Raw genomic sequence first — 23,584 nt, forward strand, 5'->3', positions numbered from 1 at the left:
AGAATCCTTACCCCATCCTTCTGTTGGCCGGCTCCCACTGAAGCGTGAGGGCCTGGGGAATGGGCCGCTTGCCAGTCAGATTCGCGGCTGGATCCTGGAATAGTGTCTGGCACTTGGAAGCCATCGACAATGGGTGGGGGTGGGGGGAAGCCTGGAGACACCCCAGTAGGTTCCTGGTAGCTGCCTTCCAGTATCTGTGGGGCAGGGAGGGAACCTGGCCCCCTGGGCAGCAGCACTCAAAGGCAAAACCATAAACCACAGTGACATGGCCAGGAGGTTTGCTGTAAGACTTTTCTAAGAACCAGAACTTGCCTCTGGTGTGGAAATCTCTGGGACCATCTGTCTGGACCGCTGTCAAGGACATCCCCAAGGTGAGCGGACATCAAGGTCTGGGGCTCTGTGCTGAGGTTGGAGGTTCTCTGCCAGTTCCTTCCTTCTCTCACGCCCTCCCTCCTTGTTCTGGTCAGAGAAGACTGATTGCTGAGGAGAGAATGAGGGCTGAGGGAGCGGGCTCCCCTTGAGGGCTTCCTCCACTTGACTGGGGGAAGCGACTACCTGAGGAATTGCCTCAGGCCACCAGTGAGAACAACTGTTCTAGTGGCACCTGGCCAGGAGAGAAGATGCTGATGAAAAGCTCTGGGCCCAACTCTCTCTGGCTGTTTGTCTGGGGCACTGGGTCTCCCCACCCCTGCTTCCCTTACAGAATGGGCTCCATGCTGCCTGCCTTCCATGACTTCCCAGGATCAGTGCAAGGCAAAAAACAAAAGTAAACTGTGTGTCAGTCTTCTGAAAACTACAGAGGAAAGGGATTGTAGTCAAGGCCCAGAGCACTCCAGTCCACTAATTTCTTTCTTAGACTGTGCGGTAGGCAGAGGAATAGCTCCCCAAAGATTTCCACATCCTCATCGCCAGAAGCTGTGAGTTGGTTACCTCAACACACAAAAAGGGGCTTCACAGATGTGATCTGCAGAGGGGGGTGAGAAGGGGAGTAATCACTGGGCCAGTGTAATCACTGGGTCCTTGTAAGAGAGAGGCAGGGGGTCAGAGTCAGAGAAGGAGACGATGGCAGGAGGTAGAGTAAGAGCGATGTGGCCATGAGCCAAAAATGCCACAGGCTTTAGTCGCTAGAAAAGTCAAGATGCCACTTTTCCTAGAGCCCCAGGGGGAACAGCTCTGTGGACACCTGGATTTTAGCCATTTCTGACTTGTGACCTATGGCACTGTAAGATACAAAGTTTGTGTTATTTGGGGCCTCCAAGTTTGTGGCAGTGTGTTACGGTAGCCGTAGAAGATTCGTATAGATGGGGCTGTATAGACGCTGCCTTAAATTTGATTCTCTAACACTTTTTCTACATTCCTCTGTGGTCAGTGAAAACTTGTGTCATTCCCAAGTTAGTTCAAGACTCCCATGTTATCAGTAAGTGAATCACGGCTTATTGTTCTTGAGTTCCATTCTAGAAGAGCATCCAAATTCCACACAACCAAGTTCAAATCCCAGCTCAATAATTTTCTGGCTGGGGGACTTTGAGCTATGTCACTCAGCCTCTCAGAGCCTGTCTGTTCTGTGGCAAAAATAGGGAGTTGTAAGAATTAAATAAGATTCCATTAGAAAATTCTTTCCTAGGTAATGAGGGCCATGTTCAAGGCTGCTAGAGAAATTACAGAAAGCCCTGTTAAGTTAGAATTTCAGATAAGGCAAGTATATACAGGGCACCTGGGTGGCTCAGTCTGTTAAGCATCTGCCTTTGGTTGAGGTCATGATCCTGGGGTCCTGGGATAGAGTCCTGGATCAGGCTCTCTGCTCAGCAGGGAGTCTGCTTCTCCTTCTGCCCCTCCCCCCACTCGTGCCCCCCCCAATAAATAAATAAAATATTTTAAAACACAGATATATACATATGTTTTTTAGTATAAGTATGTCATGCAATACTTGGAACATACAGTAAAAATGTATTGTCTTATCTGAATTTCAAATGTAACTGAGTGTATTTTTATTTGCTAAATCTGGCAACCTTAGTCTTGTCCCAGGTCACACAGCTCATAAGCAATTGAGTGAAAGGTCTGGCCTTGAGCAGATGGGCCCAGTCACACAGCAGCCTTGGACTCACGACTCAATGGAGGCTTCAAAAACAAAGGCAGCCTAAGCCTTGGAAGCCCAAGGCTCACATCTTTAAAATATCTACAGCGGTCATGAAAATCAAATTTTATTTATTTTTTTTTTAAGGAATCTCCATGCCCAAGAGTGGGGTTTGAATTCACGACCCTGAGACCAAGAGTCCCATGCTGTACTGACTGAGCCAGCCCAGCACACTATGAAAATCAGATTTTTAAAACACCACACAAATAAATGTTTACATTTATTATATGTATGCATAATGTGTATAAAGTACATAAAATTGAAACGGTATGAAAATAAACGGAAGAAGAAACTGTATGTTAAGAAATGCTTTTTTTAAAGATTTATTTATTCGGGCACCCAGGTGGCTCAGTGGGTTAAGCCTCTGCCTCTGGCTCAGGTCATGATCTCAGGGTCCTGGGATCAAGCCACGCTTCAGGCTCTCTGCTCAGTAGGGAGCCTGCTTCCTGCCTCTCTGCCTACTTGTGATCTCTGTCTGTCAAACAAATAAATAAAATCTTAAAAAAAAAAAAAAGAAAGAAAGAAAGAAAGTAGATGAGTGTTTGCCAGGGAAGGAGGTTGGAAGGGTGGGGGGTTGAAGAGTCGCTGTTAATGGATATGGGTTTCTTTCCAGGGTGACAGAAATGTTCTGGAACTAGATAGTGGTGATGGTTACATAACCTTATGAATATAGTAAAACCCACTGAATTGTAAACTTTAAATGGTGAATTTTAATTTTGTTTTTGGATTTTATTTTTCCTTGGGGCACCTGGGTAGCTCAGGCAGTTAAGTATCCAACACTTGATTTCAGCTCAGGTCATGATCTCAGGGTTGTGAGATTAAGCTGAGTCTGGCCCCATGCTCAGTGGGAGTCTACTTGAGATTCTCTCTCTCCCTCTGCCCCTCCACCCCTGCTCTTCCTCTTTCTCAAATCAATAAATACATCTAAAAAAATAAAAAAGAGGGACACCTGGGTGGCTCAGTTGGTTAAGCAACTGCCTTCAGCTCAGGTCATGATCCCAGCGTCCTGGGATCGAGTCCCACATCGGGCTCCTTGCTCCGCGGGGAGCCTGCTTCTCCCTCTGACTCTGCCTTCCACTTTGTCTGCCTGTGCTCACTCTCGCTTGCTCTCTCTCTGACAAATAAAAAAATAAAATCTTTAAAAAAAAAAAAAAAAAGATTTTGGGGGCATCTGGGTGGCTCAGTCTGTTAAGCATCTGCTTTTGGCTCAGGACATGATCCTGGGATCCTGGGAGGGAGCCCTGCATTGGGCTGGGCTCCCTGCTCAGCAGGGAGTCTGCTTCTCCCTCTCCTTCTGCTCCTCCCCACTTGTGCTTGCTCCCTTGCTCACGTGCTCTCTTTTTCTCAAGTAAATAAATAAAATCTTTTTTAAAAAAAGATAGATTTTACTTTTCTTTGAGTCATCTCTATGCCCAGTGTGGGGCTGGATCTCACAACCCTGAGATTGAGTCACATGCTCCACTGACTGAGCCGGCCAGGTGCCCCTTAATGGTGAATTCATTGTTATTTGAAGTGTCATGTGAATTTTGTCTCAATTTAAAACAAGAAGAACAGTTGAAGTTCTTAGAAGGCTACCAAGGCCACGGTGGGCCCTCAGGGAGGTTAGTTGCCATTTAGCTTAAACTCTGTGGGATTTGTAGAGCAGTCCAGATTGAGCTGATAGAAAAAAAATTCCTAAAAGGCATGTGACCTTTAAGGATTTTTTTTTTTAAAGATTTTATTTATTTATTTGACAGAGAGAGATTACAAGTAGGCAGAGAGGCAGGAAGAGAGAGAGAGGAGGAAGCAGGCTCCCTGCTGAGCAGAGAGCCCGATGCGGGACTCGATCCCAAGACCCTGAGATCATGACCTGAGCCAAAGGCAGCGGCTTAACCCACTGAGCCACCCAGGCGCCCGGCATGTGACCTTTAGAGATTAAATTCACATACTTAATATATGTTAAATCATTTCTTGGGGTGTCTGGGTGGCTCAGTCAGTTAAGCATCTGACTCTTGATTTTGGCTCAAGTCTTCATCTCAGGGTCCTGGGATTGAGCCTGGTGTCAGGTGCCCCACTCAGCAGGAAGTCTGCTCAGCACCCCCTCCCCATCCCCCCTGCTTTGCCCTTCCCCCTGCTCATGGGCTCTCGCCCTCTCTCTTAAATGAATAAATAAATCTTTTAAAAAAATATTTATTTATTTGACAGAGATCACAAGTAGGCAGAGAGACAGGCGGGAGGGGGGGGGAAGCAGGCTCCCCGACAAGCAGAGAGCCCAATGTGGGGCTCAATCCCGGGACCCTGAGATCAGGACCTGAGCTGAAGGCAGAGGCTTAACCCATTGAGCCACCTAGGCACCCCCTCATCTACTTTCTATCTCTATGGATGTAACTATTCTGGACATTTTATATATATGAAGTCATATAGTATGTGGCCTTGTGTGTCTGGTTTCCTTCACTTAGCGTTTTATCCAGGTACATCCATGTACATCCAGGTACCTCCAAGCTGGGGGGTGTGTGAGTAGGATTGTTGAATTGTCCCCGGAACCTGCAGACCTTGTTCAAGATTAGGGTTGCCTGCTGGACAGTTTGCATCACTCATTTGTATTGTTCATGAATTGCTGGTGGTGGGGGACCCAGAGGATGGGTATTTGCCTCTTCAGTGATCTAAAGCAACCTCCAGGAGCCCAGACCTTGCTTGTCCCCCACTGGTCCTCAGAAAGGCATTTGGCTTCTCCCTGGGGGCTTCATCACAATAAGAAAGGTCACCAAAGAAAGGAAGGCCTGTGTAAGTTGGTCAGGTTCAAGGGCAGACCTCTTGGACATGGAAGAAAACGAAACATTATTCATTTGCTTTAGCTTATGTTACTTTGGTTCTCTGTCACATATACTTGAACCTAAACTTCATGGACACATGTGCTGAAACTCTGTGGAGTATAGAGGAGGACCTGCACACGTTACTTTCTATGCTCTGGGAATGCTTGTACGGTTAGTGCTTTTTACAATAAGAATGTATTCGTGTGTTATTTGTATACACATGGGTTTTGGAGCCCTGGAGAATGCAAACTCAGTGCCAGTCCCGCCACTTCCCACCTAGGGGACCTGGGGTAGTCGGTTACCTCTCCGAGCCTGTTCTCACATCTATAAAATGGGCACGATAATAATAGAACTTATCTCACTGGGTTGGTGTGGGGCTTAAATGAGCTAATGCAGATAGAATTCTTGGCATGGCTCTTGGCTCACAGCTATGACTACACTACATAACGCCACCACATAGGCCCTGTTGGTGGCAGAACCAATGAGAAAAACCCAGGACATGCTGTTGAGTAAAAAAACAGCTTGCAAAATTGGCACATGAATATGGTCCCTTTGGTGAGAAACTATTTTTATTTCTGCATCTCTATGTATACGAATGCATCGAGAGACGCCTGGAGGGATGGTTGTCCAAATGTTAGTAGTGGGAACTTCTGGGGAGTAGAATTTTTGCTTTCTTCTCCATGGTTGAAAAAGAGCATTATGATTTTTTGAGCTAGAAAATAGAAAAAGAAACATCTTCTGGAAAACTCTAACAGTTCACACCAAGAATCATTTGTGCCTTCCTGCACTTTGACCCCAACTCTCTCCTTCTTGGGAACTGACCAGAGGAAAGAACTGAAATGAAGAAAGAAGCTAAATCCATAAAAGCACGTTTCCAGAGCATGATTTATAATGGAGGAAAACGGATAACCGCTTAAGTGACTTCCACCAGGGTAATAATTATGAAATGATTCACCCACTGGAACATCGCGCAACAGTTAAAATGAGACAGGACGGCCATGTAACAACAAAGAATGGAGCTTCTGACCCAGGGAGAGGCCAAAGGGGCAGATGCAAAATGAAATCTGTGCTGGAGCCCAACTGGGTAAAAAGCTTGCATTCATTTGCCTTGTAAGGGAACACAGGCCAGTAAAAACCACTGAATGTGTTAGGGCCACTGATGGGTGGGGATTTTTTATTCTCTCTTTTTCATTTAGAATTCTAATGTTTCCATAATGTTGTTTGTGTAATAATTTTTTTTTTAAAGTGGCTTTAAAAATCCCCTTAGAGAAAAGAAGGGGAAGCAGGGAGAGGAAGATGGGAAGGAGGGGCTCTGCATAAGAGAAACCTGATGCAATCTAGAATACAGGGCAACAGTTCCTGCTCAGCCTTTCGCCTGGGTGGTCCCAGAGATTGTGCCCACTTGGATCCCTGACTTGAGAGGGATCAGATGGACGGAAGAGTTGCAGAAGTTAGGAAGGCAGGCGATTAGCTGACTGGGTTGAGGGCTCTCTGGCTTGGGATCATCTGGAAAAGTCAATCATGCTTGCTACTGACAAAATTACAGAGAAATAAGCACTAGTGAGCCAGCCAGAGGGGAAATCCAGGCAAACTTCCTGGTGGGTATTTTGGCACTGTGGAGCTCAAGAATGTGCATATCCTCAGAGTCAGTAATCCCACTTCTTAGGACTCATCCTAAACCTAAGGAAATGGTCAAGCCAGCGCGTACAAATATTTACCTAAGACGTCCATCACAGAGCTTACAAAAATAACACTTAAATGCTCAGTTCCACCAAAAAGGAACTGGAAAACCAAATTTTGGCATGCCCACACAGTGGTACGCTATGGACACAGATCTGACGCGAAGAGATGCTCACCACATATTAGGTATGAGAAGGCTCCATGGCAAGACTGAGATGCTCCCATTTTTGGAAGACTGTGTGTGTAAACATGCTCATTTGCATGTAAGAATTCCTACCCACTGGAATCCTGACGGTCATCCATCTTTCAATGGCGGGATTACAGATTGTATCAGCCGGGGCGGTCTCAATTACATTGCAGTGCAGTGACACCCTGAAAACCTACCGGTTTCCAACAACAAAATGGTGATTCCTCACCCCTGCTTCTATCTGTTGTGATCGGCATCCATATTCACTCCGGGACCCAGATTGACAGTCTCTACCCGAATGTGGCAGGCCTCTGTGGCAGAGCGGGGAGAGAGCGCCACCCACACCCCAACCCCTCCCCGGGCTCCTACAGCAGTTCAAGGCCACTGTCATGGTCCCCCTAACCGGGTCCAACAGGGCAGGCGGATCCTCTCCTGTGGGTCCTCAGAGAGCAGCACTCAAGGAGGGCTAGTAGACATTTTGAACAATGAACGCAATCTACCACCCAAGTTATTCCCCACCTTGTCTTAGCACCTTTGGGCTGCTGTAACAAAAGTAACACAACCTGGGTGTGTTCAAGAATAACTATTTACTTCTCAGTTCAGGAGGCGGGGGAAGTTCAAGATCAAGGTGCAGGCAGATTTCGGGTCCGTGGAGGGTCCACGTCCTGATTTGCAGACGTCCGCATCTTCTCAGATGGTAGAGCGAGCCGAGGGGGGTCCTCTGGGGCCTCTTTTAGAAAAACTAAGGCTCCACCCTCATGACCTAGTCACCGCCCAAAGGTCCCACCTCCTAATACTGTCCCCTTGGGGACTCTGTTTCCAGATATGAATTCCTGGGGGCCAGGAGCCAAAAACACAGACTTTACAGCAATCCTACTATTTCAAGTCCTTTTCTTTGCAGCATGTAGTCCTGTCCCAGGAAGGGGACGGCCTCGCTGTTGGTGCCTCTTCGGGAGGGAAAACAGACACCTCAAGTCCAGCTACCTGGTGCCGGGCAGACACAGCAGCTTCAAGCCTGAGGGACAGAGGCCAGAAAGCGGTCAGAAATCTGCCTAATTTAAGAGATAGGTTAACCGATCTGTTATGAAACGATGATGTGGCAGAAAGTTCTGGATGTCCAGAAGCATTACACCAGGTGTGCTACTTTCTCCTCATACGACTTGAGTCAAGAATCTCTCTGAATGGCCCCATGTGTAAAATGAAAATTAAAATAGCTGCCCCACAGGGGTGCCCAGGTGGCTCAGTCAGTTAAGCGACCGCCTTCGGCTCAGGTCATGGTCCCAGGGTCCTGGGTTCAAGCCCCGCATCCAGCCCCACATCGTGCTCCCAGCTCAGTGGGGAGCCTGCTTCTCCCTCTGCCTCTGCCTGCTGCTCCCCCTGTTTCTGCTTGCTTTCTCCTTCTCTTTTTCTCTCTGGGTCAAATACATTAAAAAAAAAAACCAAAAACCCTTAAGTAAATAAATAAATAATAAAGTAAAATAGCTGTTCTGGGGCACCTGGCTGATTCAGTTAGTAGAACATGTGGCTCTCGATCTTGTGGTCTCGAGGTCAAGCCCCATGTTGGGTGTAGAGCCTACTTAAAAAAAAAAAAACTAAAATAGAATAAAATACCATAAAATAAAATCGCTGTCCTGCCCACTGCACACTGCCCGGTCGGGGATGGGGACAACTCAGTTTAAGGCTTAAACTGGTAACACGCTCTTAGAGCCCGTGGAAGGTTTGGTCCCTCGGTGTGTAACCACACGCTCAGACATACTCCACTTCCCCAACTCCTCTCATCTCTTCGTCCCCAAAGTGGCTTCTTGTCCCCTTTCATTTGTTCCTGTGCTCTCAGCCTGTCGGGTGGGATGACAACCAGAGCCTCCCTAGGGAGGAGGAGAACCCCCTGATGAATGAACCCTGGATGGCCCAAGACAAAGATGGGGGAACCCCACTCCACTGCATCATGTCAGAAAGGAGCCATGTTTCCCTCGAATCTCCTAACCTCATCTCCTCAGGATGGAAGGGGGAAATGTCAGCGCTTCCCAAACTGGCCCACATGTAAACGCTAGCGGCCGGGTACCTGGGGGGCTCACTGGGTTAAGCCTCTGCCTTCGGCTCAGGTCATGATCCAAGGGGTCCTCAGATCCAGCCTCGCACACCTGGCTCTCTCTGCTCAGCAGGGAGCCTCCTTCCGCCCCCATCCCCCACCTTCCTGCCTCTCTGCTTACTTGCAATCTCTCTCTCTTAAAAAATAAACAAACAAAAATAATAATAAAAGCTAGCAGCCTTGGGCTCCACTTGCCAGAGATTCTGATCAGGGTGCTGCGGGTGGGAGGAGGCCCAGTCACAGAAGGTGATCCATGCCGCCCCCACTGGGCTCTGGCTCCCGTCTAAGCCCTCTGCGCCTGCCTCGAGAGGTGCCCCAGCAGGGAGGGCCCAGACATCTCGGGTAGCACGAGTCCTGGCAGCTGGGAGAAACCCGAGTGTGCTAGGTTATCTGATGGGGCTGGTGCCCCAGCCCGTGCTCACTTCTTGGGTATCAAGCGCAGGGGAAGGCTCGGGAAGAAAGGTGTCCGTCCCACCCTCCCTCCCAGGAGCACAGCTCACCCTTCCAGCTGCCCCAGGGCCAGAGGGGGAGGTAAACACACACACACACACACACACACACACACACACACACACACACACACAGAGGCACCCTTTCTAGCTCCCGGCCCTTCAAAACCAAAACTCCCAGCAGGCTTAGCTTGCCGGCCTGTCTTTACCGATAACCTTGGGCTTTATCTCTCGACCCATCTATCAACACCAGCAGTGAGTTCCTCGAGGGCTGGGTGGGTCTTATTCCTCTCTGCACGCCCAGCCCCTAGCCGAGCACACCATTAGTGCTTGCTGAATATTTCATGAACAAAGGAGAGCTAGTAATACTAACCACCTTACCGCAGGGTCAGAGAAGGACTGATACTCACACCCGCTAGGTGCCCAGGAAATGCACGTGCTCCCACATCGGAGGGGATGCAGGGAACCCCATCCTTAGTCACCCAGCCAGAGGCTGAGCTGAACATGCTTCGATGGGCACCCGTACTAAATTATGTTTGACATCACAGGACCCTTTGATATGCTAAGGTAGGAAAGTTACAGAGCCTCTTCACGGGAAAATGCCCCCTTCCTTTCTCTCTCGCTCTCTCTCTCCCCTTTACCCCTGCCGGTCTCTCTCACATACACAGACACCCTGCATACAATTTCTAGGTTAAGAGTTTCAGCCCTTGTGGGCACCTGAGTGGCTCAGTGGGTTAAAGCCTCTTGCCTTCACCTCAGGTCATGATCTCAGGGTCCTGGGATCGAGTCCCGCATAGGGAGGGAGCCCGCTTCCCCCTCCTTTTCGGGGTGCCTCACTGCCTACTTGTGATCTCTCTCTCTGTCAAATAAATAAATCTTTAAAAAAAGAAAAAAAAAGTTTCAGCCCTTAAAAAAAAAAAAAAAAAAGAAAGGGGGAAAGCTCTTTTTTAATGGATGAACGGCAGTTACAAATGTGGACAGGGTATTAGAGTCAGGAACGCACGTTCTGCACCTCCCAGCAGAGTCACTGATTTCAGCAAGGATCAGTAGGGAATGCTGACACTGTTGCCGCAGTGACTGTTAGGGAACAGGCGTTCATTGGGTCTCAAGGTATCACCCTACTGATAATCTATTCATTTCCCAAGAAAAATGTACTTGGATGACGGGCAGGGCAGGTTGGCCATCCACCCCCTTCGTCACATGATCAAAATCAGCATGATTGAGAGTGGGCTGACCTGCCCGTATTACGTACCCTGAGCTACACAGTATCTGTGTGTACCTCCTGCCAGACTGTTTTACCTAAACCCAATCATTAGCAAACACATAACACCCAGAATGTGGGACATTCTGTAAGACAGGTGGCCTCGACTCGGAAAAATCTACTGTCATAAAAATAAACAAAAAGGAAGGAGGTTTTTTCAAAAGAAACCAAACATACCGGATGGCCATAAGTAAAGCATAAAATGTCCCTGGAGCCTGTGTGGCCTTACCCCCCACCCTCCACCCCTCCCCCCACCCTCTGCCCTGGCCAAGGAACTTGATGGTGTTTTGGAGACATTTGGGGAAAATAACAAAAAGGACCACACGTCACTGCATGAATGGACACTTTCTCTGGTTGACAGCAGGGCTGTGGTCATGCAGGAGAATGTTCTTTTTCTTAAGAGATACAAGCTGAAATGTTTGATGTCTACACCTTTCTTTCAAAGGGTGCAGCAAAGAAAAAGAGCGAGCGAGCGAGCTGGCTATTCAGAGGTAAAGTAAATGTGGCCAGAACTTAGCAGTCAGTAACTCTACAGGCTCAGCATAACGTCTGGAAACATGGCTCTTTTCTCTTTTTACAGGTCGGAGATGTCCTTGGTGACATTCCGAATGCTTGCTCTTTCCAGACTGTACAGACACCCCGCAGAGAAGGCTATGCGCTTTACATTGAACTGTGCTTTTAACTTTTCTGTAGCCTTGGAATCTTTCAAAATGGAATGTACAGTGGGGGAAGGAATCTCAGCCCTGGACCAAGGCTCGGCCCCCCCAAAGCAGGATTCTACCCTCCAGGGAAGAAGGCTGGACAAAGAAGACCAAGGTCAAGGCGGGCTCACTGAGTTTGTTAGGCTGTTTAAATAAAACCAGGCAAATGTTTCTGTAGGTAAAAGGCCAGGGGAAAATTACCAGGCTCTGGGTGTTCCTGGATTCTTTCTTCTCTCCTCCCCTTTCCCTGCTTAGATCTCTCCTACCTTCACTCTCTGGAGGGAAGGGGTGTAGAGGGGAGGGAAGTGGGGGTTCGCAGGAGGGTCCTGAGGCTCTGGCACCCCACACATAACATGGTTGCCCAAAGAGAAAGGGTAAGGCCTGCTCTGATCTTTCCTACTGTTTTCAGAGTCTGGCAGGCCACTGTCCTGGATGTAGGCATGGGCCCCCAGCACACGCCAGGGGGACCTCTATGCCCTGCCCTATGTTGTAGGGACGAGAAGCCTGAGAGCTCGAGTTCTCAGAATCTCTTGCCAGCCAGGATTTGCTTTAGAGCCCACTAGCAAGAGGCACTTGCAGAATCCATTACTCCTTCTATGGTGGTGATGGGTGGACCTGATACCAGTTCCCAAACCAGAAATGTCCTCCCATGAACCTTGCTGTAGCCATGCCCCTGGGGCTGCCAAGTCTGGGCGCTGAGATGGCACCTGCCAGTGAAGAGTGTCAGTCCTGCCCCCAAAGCCCACCTGGCGTGATCCTGTGACACAGGAATGTCTGGTCATCCTCCTTGCACAGGGGAGGGAGTCCTCTGCGCCCAGGCTTCTTGGAGTCGAGGCAGGAGGGTCAGCAGCAGACAGTCTAGCACAGCCAGACCCTCCCAGGAACACCGAAGACCCCTGGAAAACCAAGAGGCCTGGGTGTGACCGCTTTGTCTTACCAATTTCAATCCTCGCCCTTCAGCAGTATGAAGCCCCCAGCCACTGCTCCCCCATCAGTCCTTTTCTCTCTGGGCCTGTGGATCTGTATAGTCAGGGCTCCCTGGCCCTCCTGGTTCCTGCCCCCACCACGACACACCTGTGATCCAGCAGCAACAGGCCCTGCACCAGCAGCACCTTCACCTCCTGGCTTGCTCCAAACACGTCCCAGAGGCTCAGCTCAGGCTCAAACTGCTGCCAGTGCTGGGAAACCAGAAGGGGGAGGGGTGCAGAGACCATGCGGATAGCTGGCCAGGCTACTCTGCACAGGGATTTCTGCAATGACTCATGCCATCTAGAGTGGGGGGGAGGGGCTGCAGCCTTAGTCCAGGGTCCTCACCATGGCCCCACCCTGCCCAGGGTTTCTGCCCATTAGGTCCTGGCTGGGCCAAGGCCAACCTCCAGCTGCCCCGCCCAGAGAACTAGGTTTGCATCTGCGGTGCCTGTGGGCGTGCACAGAAGGGAGAGGGATTCTGCAAGACCTAGGAGAAGGAAGTAGTGTGCCACAGCCCCCCACCACCGCCTTACCTGGTGAGTGATCCCCACGTCCGTACGTAGCCCCATGGCCAAAACTTCCTCTAGCCTGGGAGAACAACCATCAGCGTGTCTTGCAGAGGAGACATTAGCCTCCCCCATACTTAAACACACATATAAGGACATGCGGGATGGGAAGGGAGGGGGGAAGGGCAAAGCAGGACGGCTCTGGGGGTGCAGGCCCCCTCAGATGCTCACAGCTCCAGCCGGCCCAGGGGGACGCGCCTTCGGGTGCCATGTCCAAACCGCATCACCTCTTTCATCCAGTTGTCTGGCTCCAGGGTCTGGATCCGAGCCTCCCGGGTGTGGCTCCCAGCCCCCTGGGGCGCAAATCGCCCATGGGCCCCTGGCAACATCAAGCAACTCCATTTCAGTAGCCAAAAAATGCTGGGTGCTTGCCAGCTCAGAGCTGAATCAGTGGTTCTCAAGATGTGGTCCCTGGACAGGTATCATCTAATATGCTAGACATGTAGATTACTCCAACCAAGCCCGTCCAATTAGAAACTCTGGCCGTGGTGCCCAATGATCCGCGTTTTAACAGGCCCTCCCGGTAATTCTGATAAATGTGCTAACAACTGAGAACCACAGTGCCAGGCGCTACGTCCAGCATCTCAAAATATGTATTCACTGGCTCTACAAAATTTGTGTTATTTGTTGCTGCACTTTATGCAGAATGAAAGAGAGGCTCGGAGAGGTTAATAAGTGGCCCAAGACAACACAGCCGTGACGTTCTGCTCCTGAGTCATCCCTTCTCCGGTTCACGGTTCAGGTTCACGGGGGACTCACCGGGCCCAACGCCAAGGTACTGACCACACTGCCAGTAAGTCCAATTGTGAGTACTGAGCGCCCCCTGCGGGGAGGGAGGGAATAGTTTGTTCAGAGTGAAGAAGGTGGGCCCCTTTCTGCTAAGGTAAGGGCCAAAAGGATAGAAGGTCCTATCTCAGGCCTGGAGAGCAGCCAGCAGAAACTACCCTCCCCAGAGGGCCACAGTTCTCCAGCTTAGCCTGCCTGTTCCCCAACACTTACATTCCGGGCGAAGTTGGAGACCTCATACTGGCGGAAGCCGGCCTTCCGAAGCATGGCCCGTCCCTCCTGGTACATTGCAGCAGCGAGCTCAGGGTCAGGGGCAGGAAGGGTGCCCCGCTGCACGTGGGTGAAGAGTGCGGTGCCCCGCTCCAGGCTCAGCTGGTAGAGGGAGATGTGGTCGTCACAGCAGCCCAGCAGCGTCCGCAGCTGCCCAAGCCACGGCCCCACCTGCTGGGCGGGCAACCCCAGCATCAGGTCCACAGACACGCGGCCAGGGAAGAGGCGCCGCGCCTCTGCCAGTGTCTGCAGAGCATCGCGGGCCGAGTGCGTCCGCCCCAGCAGCTGGAGCTCGGTGTCATCCAGGGACTGAGGAAAGAGGGTCGGGTATAAGCACAGAGGCCAGCTCAGAGACAGACAGGAACATGTGACAGACCTTACTGAGGACAGATACACAGGACGCAGCCGGAAGGCCACGGTCAAGCCATGACCAAGGGTTACAGTTCATTGTGCGCAAAGCGTTTTTTTTTTTTTTTTAAAGATTTTATTTATTTAATTGACAGAGATCACATAGTAGGCAGAGAGGCAGGCAGAGAGAGGGGGGAAGAGGGCTCCCTGCTGAGCAGAGAGCCCAATGCAGGGCTCGATCCCAGGACCCTGAGATCATGACCTGAGCCGAAGGCAGAGGCTTAACCCACTGAGCCACCCAGGTGCCCCCGCAAAGCATTTTTAAACAACATGTAATGTATCCTGATAATCCTCCGACATTAGCTCTACTTTATAGATTAAAAAAAAAAAGCTTTAGACGTGTTAGGGGCGCTTGGGTGGCTCAGTCAGTTAAGCGTCTGCCTTGGGCTCAGGTCCTGATCCCAAGGTCCTGGGATCCACCCCCTCCTCCGCTCATGCTCTCCTGTGCGCTCGCTCTCTCCTTCTCTCTCAAATAAATAAATAAAGTCTTAAAAAAAATAAAAGAAATGCCAAGTAACTTGTCCAAGGTCACACAAAGACCTCGAATTTAGGACTGTCTGACTCCAAAGCCAAGAGTGTTTTTAAGTTTTTCCTTTTTGAAAAATACTTTAAACCTCCAGAAAAACTGAAAGACCAGTACCATAAAGACCTTCATTTAGATTCACGAGTAACATTTCACCACATTGCTTTGTCTCTAAATATACACGGATGTGATTACAATGTTGAATCATTTGGCAGTAAGTGATCGGCTAGCACTGACCAAAGAATTTCCCGGGATGACAGAGATGTCCTCTGTCTGCACTATACAATACAGCAGACACTAACCACATGTGGCTATTTAATTTTAAGTTAGCTAAATTTTAATAACCATATTCCAAGTGCTTGCTGACATGTGGTCAGTGGCTACTGTACAGGTCACTGCAGATATAGAACATTGTAGTAGAATATGCGAGCCACTGACCACATGCTAGTGAGCACTTGCAATGTGGCGGCTTTCATGTAATTAACTTAAACACCGTACCCCTGTACCCCTAAATACTCAAGTGCGCATTTCCTAAGAACAAGGACACTCTCTTACATAACCACAGTCCGATTATAGAGTTCAGGAAACGTAACACTGACACGACACCATTATCTAATACAGAGTCATATTCAAAGCTGTCCCAATAATGCCCACTGTAGTAACTTCCCTTTGCCACCCGAATCCAGGATCCAACTGGGTCACACACTGCAGTTAGCTCTCATTGTTCCTTTTATCTCTTTGCGTCTAGATACTCACCCTTTGTCTTTCATGACATGACATTTTTGAAGAACACAGGCCAGTTTTTAAAACGTCTCTTAGTAAGTTCTAGAGACTTACTGTACAACGCTGTGCTTAAAGTTATTAATACCATACAGTACACCAAAAAATTTGTTTAGAGGGTAGACTGATCTCAAGTTATCTGTTCTTACCACAAAAAAAGTCTTTTTAAGAAAAAAGTTTATTTACTTAAGTAATCTCTACTGTGGGGCCTGAACTCACGACCCTGAGACCAAGAGTCACATACTCCACTGACTGAGCCAGTAAGATGCTCCCAAAAAAGTTTTTTCATTTAGATTTCCCTGATGGTTCCCCACAATTAGATTTAAGAAAAGCATGTGGGGACCAGAATAGCTTAGAAATGATGTGTCCTTTTCAGCATATCCCATCAGGACAAAGCCCTGACCCCAAACTCTATAATAAGTGGTAGATGTATCAGAAGAGTAGACAGTACTGGATATGGAAATACCAGGAGTCAACCTGAAAAGAATGTTTCTCCCCTACTTAAAAACCTTCAACAAGTCCCTTATCATCAGTAGGCCAAAACCCCAAATTCCCTAATATGATCCTCAAGGCTTTTGGGCCCTACCCTGCTGCCTTGCCTCCAGCCTCTCCAGTTACAGAATGACTCCTAGCTCCCCAGAACATGCAAGACTCTTCCATATCCTGTGTCTTTTCCTCCCACACCCTCTCATGGAAGTCCTCCTCCTCATTCAAAGATCACCTCCTCTAGGACGCTGTCCAGGATTTCACCAGACTGAGAAGCCCTTCAGGGCTGTACTCTGAAAGTCTTTTGTCCAGACTCCCTTTATTGGCAGCCATTTCCATGCTGCAATGATCTGATGACCAGCCTGTCTTCTCCTATGTCTCCAATCATGCAACAAAAAATTTTGAGTGTCTGCTATGTGCCAGGCACTATGGCGGGTACTTGGAATACTGTGATTTAAAAAAAAAAAAAAAAATGCATGCATGATCCCAGCCTCATAGAGCCTGTGGTCTAGCACAGCAGCAATTAAGCAGTGGTAAGTGTCACCATACACTTTCCCATGCCTCCTGGGCCCTAGCACCTAGAGGAGCTCAATTAATGTTTGCCCAGTTAATGAATGTGACCAGAGGAGAGACAGCACTGCAGGTGTGGGTGTCCTGGGATTCACTGGGTTGAGATGGATTACCTGAAGCCCATGTTTGCCCAGTTAATGAATGTGACCAGAGGAGAGACAGCACTGCAGGTGTGGGTGTCCTGGGATTCACTGGGTTGAGATGGATTACCTGAAGCCCGATGGACAACCTGTTGACCCCTGCTGCCCCAAAAGCAGCCAGCCTGGAGCCTGGGGCGGAAGTGGGGTTGGCCTCCAGTGTGACTTCGGAGTCTGCAGGCAGGTGAGCTGCCTGGTCCACCGCCTCCAGGACAGCGGCCACGGTGCTGGGACTGGCCAGACTAGGGGTTCCCCCACCAAAGAACACAGATTCCACCCTGGGGAAAGAGGAGGGAGAAGATGAGACCTGGGGGAGTCCTCCGGGACGCCAGCACTAGTCCTAGGTACTCCCTTCAAACAACTTTCAAGACCCTGCCTACAACCCCAGTACCGACCTCTGCACCCCGCTGAGTCGCAGCAGTGTCCGAGCCTCCGTCACCAGACAGCTCCGCATGGCTGCCTCCTCCACGCCGCGGGGGATGTATTTGTTGAAATTGCAGTAACTGCAGCGCTTCTCACAGTACGGCCACTGGGGGGCAGGAGTGGATGAGCGGGGCTAGGGGTGACCCCAGGGGCCCTGGCTCCTTGTAGGGTTCCGTCGCACACATCCCCATCCCAAAGTTATCAACAGCGGCTGCACCATCTAAGCCACCTAACTCCCCAAGGCAGGTGGGACAGGGAATATTATGCCCACTTCATTAGGAGAAAACTGAGGCTCAGAGGGGAAATCACTTGGTCAAGGTCACGGAACTGGTGAGCACCAAAGGCTTCAGGTCTCTGATCCAGGGCATTTTCTTGCCAGGGCACCGCGTCCTGTCCCAGACCTCGTCTGGAGGCCGGGACAGAAGGAGGTGGCTTCCCTGCACCGCCAGCCGCCACGTGGGCTCTGGCCCGCCGCCCCCGCCCCACTCACGTGCACGTAAAGCGCAGCGCGCGAGACCGGGGGCCCACGACTCGGGGATCCTCTCGCGTACTCCGCGTAGCGGCGCCTCTGGGCCATTTTGGCCGCGGCTGTGCAGCCGCGGGCTCCGGCCCCGGGGAGCGTCATGGCGCCCATTGTGGCCGGGAGAGGCCGGTGCGCCGGGGCGTCCGGCCGACACGCGCCCGGGGTGCACGGGAGTGCGCCCAGCCGGGCCCGCCGGGCCGCCCCGGCGGAAGGAAGAGCGGCTGGGTGACCGCGGGCCTCGCGTCCCGAGACGTCCCTGTAGGGCCCGGGGCCTCGCTGCTGCGGCGCCACCTGCCGGTCACGGACGCACTCTCCGCAGCCGCGTGTTCGTCTTTTTCCAGGGCGGGGACGGGGCTCAGCCACGGTCCTTTTTTCACCCTGTCCGAGGGCGAGTTCCTCAACCCACCCAGGAATTCTGAGTCCGTTCAATCAGTTCCTTCACATTTTATGTGCCTGGCTTAGGGCTGGACACTGGGAACATCCAGATGCACAAAACCGGGTCGCAGTACAGGTGCTTAAGACAGGAGGGAGCCAAACCAGTAAGAGACAAAGGGCGACAGATGCTAATTCGGTATCTGCTGGATACCAGGGCAGTATGCTGTGTTCTGCTGCGGATCTGATGCGAGGGCCGTGGAGTCAGTGGGGGAAGGAGAGGGGTTGGATGCTGAAGGTGCAGAAATTCCCAGGGGCAGCTGGCTTGGCCAGGAGAGTAAGCTTTTATCTCCTGGATCAGCCCAACCTGGGCACCGGCTGGGAGAGTAGAAGGTGGGGTATGTAGGAAAGAGGCGGTGCAGGTGAAAGGCTGCAGAAGCAAGCACCTGAAGAAATTTGATAAAGTGGAAAGATCATGGGTTCTAATTCCAGCTGTGCAGCCTTGGGTAAGAATCTGAACCTCTCTGAGTTTCTAGTTTCACTATTTGTGATATGGGGCTAGTGCCTACTTGGTAGGGTTGTTGGGAAAATTTCAAGAGAAGATGCATATGAAAACACCTAGCACAGTGCCAGGCACTGGGAGGATCCTGAACTTCCGCTGATTTTCTGAAAAGTAAATAGGAGGGGCGCCTGGGTGGTTCAGTCATTAAGCACCTGCCTTCAGCTCAGGTCATGATCCCTGGATCCAGTCCTGCATCTGGCTCCCTATCCAGTGGGAAGCCTGCTTCTTCCTCTCCCACTCCCCCTGCTTGTGTTCCCTCCTTTGCTCTTGTCAAATAAATAAATAAAATCTTAAAAAAAAAAAAAGTAAAGAGAAGGCTGCTGCTGGAGGGGGCAGACACACTGGGAGGTGAGTACAGAAAGCAGTAGGAAAGTTTTGGCCTCTGTGAGCTGGAAACCGATGCTCTTTTAGGAACCCAGCTGTTTTGTTTCTTGGGTCAAGCTCCAGCATGCTGGATCTGACCGCGCATCAAGGAAGCCCCAGGCTCACCTATTTAAAAAAGATGGGTTGTTTTGGGGGTTGTTTTTGAGTAGGGGAATAACAGGATGTGGGATGATAACTAAGGGTTATGGAGTTTCTTTTTAAGGTGATGAAGATGTTTAAAGTGGGCTTTAATGTAACATTGTGTGTCAACTGTACTTCAGTGAAAAACAATTGATTTAGGGGATGATTCCACGTATCTATGAATACACAAAAACTTACATTGAGTAAGATACTTCAAATGAGTGAATCATATAGTATATGCAATATTATCTTAATAAAGCATTTATTGGGGCACCTGGGTGGCTCAGTGGGTTAAAGCCTCTACCTTCAGCTAGGGTCATGATCCCAGGGTCCTGGGATGGAGCCCCGCATTGGGCTCTCTGCTCAGTGGGGGGCCTGCTTCCCCCCCCCCCCCCCGCCTGCCTCTCTGTTACTTGTGATCTCTGCCAAATAAATAAATAAAATTTTTTAAAAAAAGAAAAAAAAATAAAGCATTTATTATTTTTTTAAGATTTTATTTTTTTATTTGAAAGAGAGGGAGTGAGAGAGAGAGAGCGAGCGCACAAGTTGAGCGAACCAGAGAAGCAGACTCGCCGCTGAGCAGGAAGCCCAACACGGGGCTCGATCCCAGAACCCCAGATCATGACCTAAGCCAAAGGCAGATGCTTAACTGACTAAGCCACCCAGGCACCCCAGCTTTTATTGTTTTAAAAGGAATACTTCTGGCTGGACCAATTGGACAATGTGAAAAATAATGAGTATACCTTTAAAAAAAAAATCAGGTCGGTATCTCAAAGGGATCGAATGAGTATTAAATTAAGTCAATAATGCACGCCAGAGTACTTAGCACCATCCTGACAAGGAATGTGAGGTCTGAAAGTGCCTCCTCCCTTCTCCAGCCCATAGCAGCTGCCAAGACAGCACACCAGCAAGAGACCAACAACCAAAGAAAACACAGAAACTCTTTATGTCAAATCACAAAGACAGGCAGGAATGTGGGGGAAGGGCAGGGAGGGCCTGGGAGGACGCCCCCCCCACCCCAATCCCTTATTCACAGGTTTAGATGTTGTTCCATCTGCTCTCGAAGTTTGAATTTCTGGATCTAGAGGAAAAAGCACAGAGTGAGAGCCAGGCTGGGGCCTCCGCCAGCAACAGTGACCAGCTGGCTTGGATTGCCTGAGAATGAGAAGCTTTTAGGGTAAAGCCAGGAAAGTCTGGGACAAACAAGGATGAGCTACTTGGTCACTCTACTGCCAACCTCTGGGCAGACTCTTTTGCCCACCGCTGAGGGAGGCATTGGTGGGACCATCTAGGCCTTCTGGGAACCTAGGACCCTAGGCCCCCCTGCCCCTCTCTGGTCCCTTTACATACCTTTCCTGAGACGGTGAGGGGGAAGTTTGTGACAAACACGACATAGCGGGGAATCTTGAAGTGGGAGATCTGCAGACCAGAGGGAGATAAAGCGTGAGGCTGGGTGAGGTCATGGGTTTAGGGAGATGGGGTGCAGGGGACGACTGGGACAGTGGGACCGAGGGCTGGCTGGCTGGCAGGGAGAGAGGGTTGAAGAACGAAGCAGCATCAGCTTGGGGCGGGTTGAGGCTCCCACCTTCCCTTTGCAGAAAGCCTTGATCTCCTCCTCTGTGGTCTTCTCCCCATTCTTCAGGCGAATGCAGGCACAGATTTCCTCCCCCATCCGGTAGTCCTTCACTCCCACCACCTTCCCCCACCAGAGACAGAGATTAGAAATGGCCACGCCCATCCCTAGTTCCTGCCCCTGAGGGCTCACCTGGGCTCACCTGGGCTCACCTGGGCTGGGTGTCTCACCTGTACTTCCTGCACCTGCGGGTGTGTGTGAAAGAAGTCCTCGAGCTCTGCGGGGTAGATGTTCTCACCGCCCCGGATGATCATATCCTTGGAGCGGCCCACGATCTTGCAGAAGCCCTGCTTGTCCATCACGGCGATGTCTCTGCGAGGAAGCCCAGGAATGGCCTCTCACCTCTGCTTCCTCCAACTGGGTTGCTTCCCTACTCGTCAAACATTTATTGAGCACCTACTGTGTATCTTGCACTGCTATAGAGTCTGGGGGATATAGCATGAACATGACATTCCGTATATACGCTTCTCATGGTGGGCTTTTTTTTTTTTTTTTAATCATTCGGGTCTCCGTTCAAACATGTCCACCTCACGGAGGCTTTCTCTGATCCCCCTCCCTGCCAGTCTCAGAGAAGCGCCCCTCTCCACCACTGCCGCTTTCTTTCCTCTGACCCTGTTTTACTGTCCTCGTGGTGTTTAGACATGTGGAGAGTAAGAGCAGACCCTCATCATCTTGCCTCCCCTTGGACGGCCAGCATCCCGAGCAGCGCTAGCCCTGGGAGGCGCATGAGAACTTGCTCCATGGACAGATCAGTGAGTCTTGGCTTAGATTTTGCGGACACGGTTCTGTTTTAGTTTCATGTTTCCAGCTCAGCCTTGGACTGAGTCCCCTCCCTGCCCACCCAGCTTCAGCCTCTCTGCAGCTCCAAGCTTCCTCCTCACCCTGTCCGGTACCACTTGTCCTGTCCGATTATCTCCTCGGTCTTCTGGGGCTCGCCCCAGTAGCCCAGCATGACGCAGTACCCTCGGATCCATAGCTCTCCGGGTGTGTTCAGCTCCACCAGCTTCCCCGTCTTCACGTTCACGATCTGGGCCTGGGACCGAGTAGCCTCAGGCTGGGGCCTCCTGCCGCTTCACCTTGGGGAGTGTGGGGAGCCCTCGGGACGGCTTTGCCTTTCCACCCCCCCCACCCCACCCCCCGGCTCTGCCCATCCCAATCCAGGGAAGGGAGACAAAGATGGGAGTGGATCCACCGCCAGCCAGACACCTGGATAGGGCTGGAAGAAGGGCCCAGGCGAGGAGGTGCTGGGCAAGCAGAGGGGGCCTGTGGAGGGCCAGGTCAGCTGAAGAATTACAAACTGTGCAGAAGAGAAGGGAGTCTCCTCTTATTTCCCTTTAAGCAGCAAATAAAGAAGCCAAAGAGGTGGTGTGGCCGGGCCATGTGAACGGGAGGAGACAGAGAAGCAGAGTCTGAGAACCCTAGTAGAGAAAGGAGCCACAGCCAACGTGCAAGAAAAGCCTAGTCTGTGTGCCTCGGGGTCTGCATCTGAGAAATGGGGAGAACTCGGCCTGCCCCTGTCTTGCAGGTGGGCATCCCAGTGAGTGGCAGTGAGGCGGTCAGGCCCCTGGAAAGGGGCTCATGTCGCTGCGCACTCACTCCATGGAGCCGGCAGGAGAGGTCTGCACCAGGACGGTGGCGAGCCTCTGGAGAAGGGCTGTGTGGGCGGTGACCCCAGCGGGGCCAGGGGAAACCAGGCACAGGCTGGCCTCAAGCACCCACGTTGGGGCAAGGCAAGGAGCCACGGCTTGGGCATTTCAGAGGGAGAGGTGCCTGATCCAGAGGTGCCTGGATCAGCCTTCAAGGTGCAAGGGGCCCTCGGAGGGTCAGGCTGCTTGGGAATTGGAGTGTTTATGCCAAGCAAACGGAGGAGCTCTGCGGAAGGCGGGGCGGGGCGGGGGACGGGGAGGCATGTGGGAGAGAAAGAGCTGTGTAGGAAAAATCGCTGTGCTCTGGCTCCTCTTTGAGGCTGTCCTGGCCGCCCTGAGACAGACAGTGGGGCTTGGCAAAAACACACCTCAGACAGGAAGGGAGGCTGCGGAGTTCAGCCAATGCCCCAGCTCTTCCCTCTCAGGCCTCAGCCCACGGAAAGAACCCCAGGCCAGGCCCAAGGAGGACCCTGCAGCTGGGGGAGGGGGTGTCTCTAAGTAAAGGCAATAAACGTCCCCAGGGGATGCACCTGAGCTGAGGGATGGGCTGTGGGGTCTGAAGGGCTGGGGCTGGGGCTCACCTCTGTGTGAGGCATAACTCTGCCCACGCTTTCTGCCTTCTGCTCCACAGTGTCCTCGGGGCAGTTCAGGAAAGTCACAGGACTATTCTCCGTGGTTCCATAAGCCACCTAGAGGATCGGAAAAGGGTGTTCGGAGGGAGCCCCGAGACTGCAGAGGGGAGGGCGAGCTACCCTAGGGGAATGGGAAGGAACCAGGGAGAAAGCAGAAGGCAGCCAAGTGGTGGGAAACAGGGCATCTGGGCAGAGGTCAGGGATCCAGAGACAGAGGTACAGGAGTGCTGAGCACATGAGCTTGATGAGCTGGGGCCCCAGGTCTGAATTAAAATAGAGAGCAGGGAAACCATTCTTTTCTAGCCAGCACTGCCTCTCCGCTTCCTGGAGTAGCCATGTGCCTGAGCCCATGGCTCCCTGGGTTACCGATGCCCCGGCCTTCTCTCCCTCAGGCCCAGGCTGTCTTCGCACCCCCTTCCTGATCGCACATCACAACATCCCCCACCCCTGCCTTCCAAAGTGAAGGTCTCATAAACTTGATGAGAAAGTCAGCCTGCCTGG

The 23,584-nt window shown here is 51.2% G+C and overlaps 2 protein-coding genes and 1 long non-coding RNA gene across 6 annotated transcripts in view; 1 reads left to right on the forward strand and 2 right to left on the reverse strand.

The window, feature by feature from the left end:
* Positions 1-7,361: 7,361 nt before the first annotated feature.
* RSAD1 (radical S-adenosyl methionine domain containing 1) lies at positions 7,362-18,125 on the reverse strand. 4 transcript variants are annotated; one of them, XR_014304341.1, is made up of 10 exons: positions 17,702-18,009; positions 17,184-17,317; positions 16,862-17,066; positions 13,828-14,193; positions 13,588-13,651; positions 13,056-13,147; positions 12,796-12,850; positions 12,368-12,471; positions 12,040-12,189; positions 7,362-7,808 (listed from the first exon to the last, which is right to left on the reverse strand). XR_014304341.1 is itself a non-coding variant. In XM_082704670.1 (10 exons), exons 1-9 carry the CDS (start codon positions 17,843-17,845, stop codon positions 12,072-12,074), a joined length of 1,338 nt encoding a protein of 445 aa, XP_082560796.1. In that variant the 5' UTR covers positions 17,846-18,125; the 3' UTR covers positions 7,362-7,808; positions 12,040-12,071. The 4 variants fall into 4 exon arrangements, 2 of the variants coding, with proteins under 2 accessions (XP_082560796.1, XP_082560795.1); XM_082704670.1 differs by having other exon boundaries at positions 13,000-13,147; positions 17,702-18,125; XR_014304340.1 differs by lacking the exon at positions 12,368-12,471.
* Positions 12,468-17,693, forward strand: LOC309850574. The gene is made up of 3 exons (XR_014304342.1): positions 12,468-12,798; positions 13,474-13,621; positions 17,591-17,693. It is a non-coding gene; the product is annotated as an uncharacterized lncRNA (long non-coding RNA).
* A 1,974-nt stretch (positions 18,126-20,099) lies between the features above and the next one.
* ACSF2 (acyl-CoA synthetase family member 2) overlaps positions 20,100-23,584 on the reverse strand; it is a 35,884-nt gene continuing 32,399 nt past the window's right edge. The window contains exons 11-16 of the mRNA XM_082704671.1: positions 23,033-23,140; positions 21,687-21,838; positions 20,976-21,117; positions 20,758-20,868; positions 20,523-20,591; positions 20,100-20,253 (exon numbers count right to left, since the gene is read on the reverse strand). Of these exons, the coding sequence (XP_082560797.1) occupies positions 20,203-20,253; positions 20,523-20,591; positions 20,758-20,868; positions 20,976-21,117; positions 21,687-21,838; positions 23,033-23,140 (633 nt within the window). The 3' untranslated portion in view covers positions 20,100-20,202. The remainder of the gene's footprint in view (positions 20,254-20,522; positions 20,592-20,757; positions 20,869-20,975; positions 21,118-21,686; positions 21,839-23,032; positions 23,141-23,584) is intronic.

The sequence above is a fragment of the Mustela nivalis genome (assembly GCF_964662115.1).
Source record: "Mustela nivalis genome assembly, chromosome: 17".
Classification (NCBI taxonomy): Eukaryota; Metazoa; Chordata; class Mammalia; order Carnivora; family Mustelidae; genus Mustela; species Mustela nivalis.

Excerpts from the sequence above, each read along its gene's own strand:
- RSAD1 (XM_082704670.1), bottom strand. The coding sequence starts at position 17,845 with ATGGGCGCCATGACGCTCCCCGGGGCCGGAGCCCGCGGCTGCACAGCC. Across the intron at positions 13,148-13,587 it reads GTACCTTGGCGTTGGGCCCG|GGGCCCATGGGCGATTTGCG; the intron begins GTGAGTCCCCCG and ends TGATGTTGCCAG. Across the intron at positions 12,190-12,367 it reads CTGTTGCTGCTGGATCACAG|GGGTCTTCGGTGTTCCTGGG; the intron begins GTGTGTCGTGGT and ends TTGGTTTTCCAG.